At 46.4% G+C, this 4485-nt stretch overlaps 1 protein-coding gene across 1 annotated transcript in view; it reads left to right on the plus strand.

Annotated features, from left to right (window-relative positions):
• The window catches only part of OPCML (opioid binding protein/cell adhesion molecule like), a 511307-nt gene extending 507110 nt beyond the window's left edge, over positions 1–4197 (plus strand). Inside the window, exon 7 of the mRNA XM_007450400.1 lies at positions 4094–4197. Coding sequence (XP_007450462.1) covers positions 4094–4197 — 104 coding nt within the window. The remainder of the gene's footprint in view (positions 1–4093) is intronic.
• Positions 4198–4485: the final 288 nt, after the last annotated feature.

Genomic DNA, 4485 nt, shown 5'->3' on the forward strand with positions numbered 1-4485 from the left:
CTTTGTCTTAACATTCTTCCAACCTGGAGTATGGTACACGGACGTGAGCCACTCTCTCCCAGCTTTGAACAAAGCCCGAGAACCTTCCTGTAGGCCCCTCGCTTCCTGTAGGCCCAACTGCCAAATCTCAAATGTGTCCAGGATCCATAGGAGGAAAGCAAGGCTAGTTTAATCTCTATCCTAGTAGATTAGGTAAACTCTTTGGCCAGAATAGCTCAGCCCTTTCTCATACACTGATTGGCCAAAGGCACTCTGACAATAAATTGCCATGTCATCTGATGCTTAAAGCAGGGCTTATAATACCTGCTAAGGAATAAAATTTCCTGAAAATGCGTAGAAAATGAGGCTACAGAAAAGGAAACTTTAGGGTCTAGGAACGTTTGGTGCCCTCTTGCTGTCTCAGGAGATGGCATGCTGAGGTGCAGAAAGCAGGAGTGGTGATGGTTTTGTACCACTGGAAAAGGCCATCTGGCTGCTCCCCAGCTGTCCCTTCTGGGACCGGATGCAGAGTTTGCAGCCATTCAGTAACTCAGGCTACCAAAGGAGAAGAGCTCAGAGGTCACCCCTCCCAGCCTCCTCTCACTGCAGGTGGGAGGACCAAGGCCAGAGAGGAGCTGGCACTCGGCTAGGACGCAGCAGAGTCACATGGAGAAATTGGGTCTCCAGATCCCCAGGCCATTATTCCATGATGCCGTGGCCTCTGAAAAACATGCACAAAGGATTGTTTTCCACAGAGAGGAAGTAAGAGTTGTGATAATCAAGGGCACCAACCCTGTAGACAGAGTGACTCAGTTCTAATCCAGCTCTGGGTGCACTGTCTTACGTGGCCATAGGCAGGGTACTTACCTGCTCTGCTTCTCAATTCCCCATCTATAAAATAGGAATGCCATAGGGTTTCATAAAGATAAAATGGATTAGATGTTCAGCATTTAGAGTCATGTTTGCCGCGCAGAAAGCACCATCTAAGTATGCCTTATCTCATCCCCCCAAGCGGGCTGAGCAGGCTCTTTGCCTAGCGAGGCCCCTCAGAGTTCCACTCCTTGGAGAACTCAGCTGAAGCGAGCTGAGGCTGTAACACCCCTGCCTAAGCAGCGTGAACATCTTCCTGCCACTGCTGCCTCCCATCCTGAGGACTCCTCCTCCTCCTCCTTTCCCTGCAGCTCACACTGCTTCCTCTTCCTAATACTCCACGTGCTGGTAGCATGACACCCCCAGAAATGCTAAGCCCACTGGTAGAACTTGGAGTAAAGTGATTCCTAAACTAAAGGCCTCGCCTGTCTAGAATGGAGTCCATTCAATTGTTTCTTTTTTTTTTTTTTTAACATCTTTATTGGGGTATAATTGCTTTACAATGGTGTGTTAGTTTCTGCTTTATAACAGAGTGAGTCAGTTATACATATACATATGTTCCCACATCTCTTCCCTCTTTGTCTCCCTCCCAATGTAAGGCCAGAAACTATCAAACTCTTAGAGGAAAACATAGGCAGAACACTCTATGACATAAATCACAGCAAGATCCTTCTTGACCCATCTCCTAGAGTAATGGAGATAAAAACAAAAATAAACAAATGGGACCTAATGAAACTTCAAAGCTTTTGCACAGCAAAGGAAACCATAAACAAGACCAAAAGACAGCCCTCAGAATGGGAGAAAATATTTGCAAATGAATCAACTGACAAAGGATTAATCTCTAAAATTTACAGGCAGCTCATGCAGCTCAATAACAAAAAAATAAACAACCCAATCCAAAAATGGGCAGAAGACCTAAATAGACATTTCTCCAAAGAAGATATACAGACTGCCAACAAACACATGAAAGAATGCTCAACATCATTAATCATTAGAGAAATGCACTACAAAACTACAATGAGGTATCATCTCACACCGGTCAGAATGGCCATCATCAAAAAATCTAGAAACAATAAATGCTGGAGAGGGTGTGGAGAAAAGGGAACACTCTTGCACTGCTGGTGGGAATGTGAATTGGTTCAGCCACTATGGAGAACAGTGTGGAGGTTCCTTAAAAAACTACAAATAGAACTACCATATGACCTAGCAATCCCACTACTGGGCATATACCCTGAGGAAACCAGAATTCAAAAAGAGTCATGTACCAAAATGTTCATTGCAGCTCTATTTACAATAGCCCGGAGATGGAAACAACCTAAGTGCCCATCGTCGGATGAATGGATAAAGAAGATGTGGCACATATATACAATGGAATATTACTCAGCCATAAAAAGAAACGAAATTGAGTTATTTGTAATGAGGTGGACAGATCTAGAGTCATTCCATTGTTTCTTAAGTTGATGTCAATATAATGAATTAGACAAAGACACACACACATGCATATATATACGTATATATATAACTAGTGAATATATATCATATATATACTTTATACTTTAAATATTCCTTACAAAAACATATGGGTCTTATACATCTGTGTTGCCCATTTCCTTTTAAACTCATTTAAAAATCTAAATCACTCACCTTTGGCAGAAGACGACATAGAGAATTACCCCGAGCTTCAAACTGGGCACATTCCGTAGGCCAGTACAGTTCCTAGGATATATGCCTGGACTGATGGGGCCCCAGAGTCAGGCTGCTTTCCATAAATATTTATGAAGCTGTCGTGGGGACCACAGCAATGGGCTAAGGACTGGACTCTGCCCTTGTGTGCAAATACTCTATAACAAAAGTACAGAAAACTATGACCAAGACTCTCAATCTATCGAGTAAATATGAATTTTTAGTAAATAGAGAATTGTATTGTAAATCAAAGGAAGAAAAGGAATCTTGTTGAGATCCCTGGGGTGTGAACAGCTGAATGCCAGCCGCTGGAGTGAGAGGACCATCCATCCCCAGGCTGACAGCATCACTGCCCGCCCAGCAAGGCCTGGATCTGCGCCATTACAATGACCAGCAAGCCACATGACCTGGCTCCTGTCTGAGGAGACCCTGCACCACTGAGGCTTTTTTCAGTAGTAAAGTTATTTCCAACAAGCCAATTTACTAGTAAAGGAGGCGGTGAAGCCCTGCGTTTCTTGCCTGTCACTCCGGCCCTTTGTCACTGGCCCTACAGGGTTGCTTCTAATCCACTGACCAACACTTAGTTTTGCTTTCCCCGGAATACTCTCTGCTCCCTGCTCGCTGGCTACTCTGGTCTTGCTTATGACCCTAAATTCTGATGCTGGTAAATAAAGGTGATGGAGGAGTGCAGGGGCAGAGCTGGACACTCAGCCCTCTACCCTGGGCCCTCGGAACAGGCAAGGCGATCCCAGGGCACATGGTTCATCTTCTCAAGGATGCAGATGAAGGGAAAGGAATCACACCTGTGATTCTGTGGTCTTATTTCACGGCGGAATGTGAGGGTTTCACGAGGGCTGTGTAAAAGGGCCAGAGAGAGGGAAGAAGAAAGAAAGAGGTTGAGGGGGAGCCTGCCAGGCAGGGGCGTAAGGTGGCTGTTGGGTCTGAGGATGGGGGTCATCTTTGTCACCTCTGGAGACGCATCTCTGACTGCGGGGATAAACCCCACCAGAGTCTTTAAAACTCTGGGTGTACGTATTCATTCTTCCTCAGCGGCTTGGCTTTGGGAGACGCCGCCCCAATATCCCAGTCTCACCAGATGAAAAGTCAGCCACGCCAACACCTAGACTCCTGTGTTTCACAAAACCTTCTCTTCCTCTCCTTCCTCCTCCCACCTCTTCCCTCCACTCTGACCCTCATCCCTCTCCTGCCCCTCCCACCCGTCTGTTCTGGACACGATTTCCAAGGAGAGAACACAGGTAGAGGCGCTGCTTACAAAGGTCCTGCCCTAACCTGTCAGCCCGCACGTCTAACCATTCCCTCCCTCTACCTCTTTTAGTTTTTAAACCCCAGTCTTTGAGAGCAGGCTGTAGGGTCCAGGCACCCCAGCAATAAGCCCCTTTGCGTTTCTCCCAGTGGGCACTTTCCATTTACGCAGACTTGGAAGGGTCACTGTTGGGTGGGAGCTGCTCACAGAGAAGCAGGTCTATGCGGTGCTTGTCAGGGGATGAGGATGGTGCCCTCTGGGTGTACACTAATGGGTCTGTCTCTCTCTCCCACACAGGGCCTGGAGCTGTCATTGATGGTGTAAACTCGGCCTCTAGAGCGCTGGCTTGTTGCCTCTGGCTATCAGGGACCCTCTTTGCCCACTTCTTCATCAAGTTTTGATAAGAAACCATAGGTCTTCTGAGCAACGCCTGCTTCTCCATATCACAGACTTTACCTACACTGCGGAGAGCAAACCAGTTTGGGCTTCTTTTTGTTTGTTTCTGTTCTTCTTGATTTGATTTTTTCTTTGGTTGGTTGGTCTGTTTATTTGATTTTTCTATCCAGTTTGAATGAGTGGGGTTGGGGGGGAGGGGTGTGCAGGGTTCTACCATGTGTAGGATAATCATACATTGGTGTGTCCCAAAATGGAATCTGTTCCTCTACCTTGGCCCCTCCCTTTCCTCTGCC

This window comes from Lipotes vexillifer, unplaced genomic scaffold, assembly GCF_000442215.2.
Source record: "Lipotes vexillifer unplaced genomic scaffold, Lipotes_vexillifer_v1.1 scaffold322, whole genome shotgun sequence".
In the NCBI taxonomy this organism is placed as follows: Eukaryota; Metazoa; Chordata; class Mammalia; order Artiodactyla; family Lipotidae; genus Lipotes; species Lipotes vexillifer.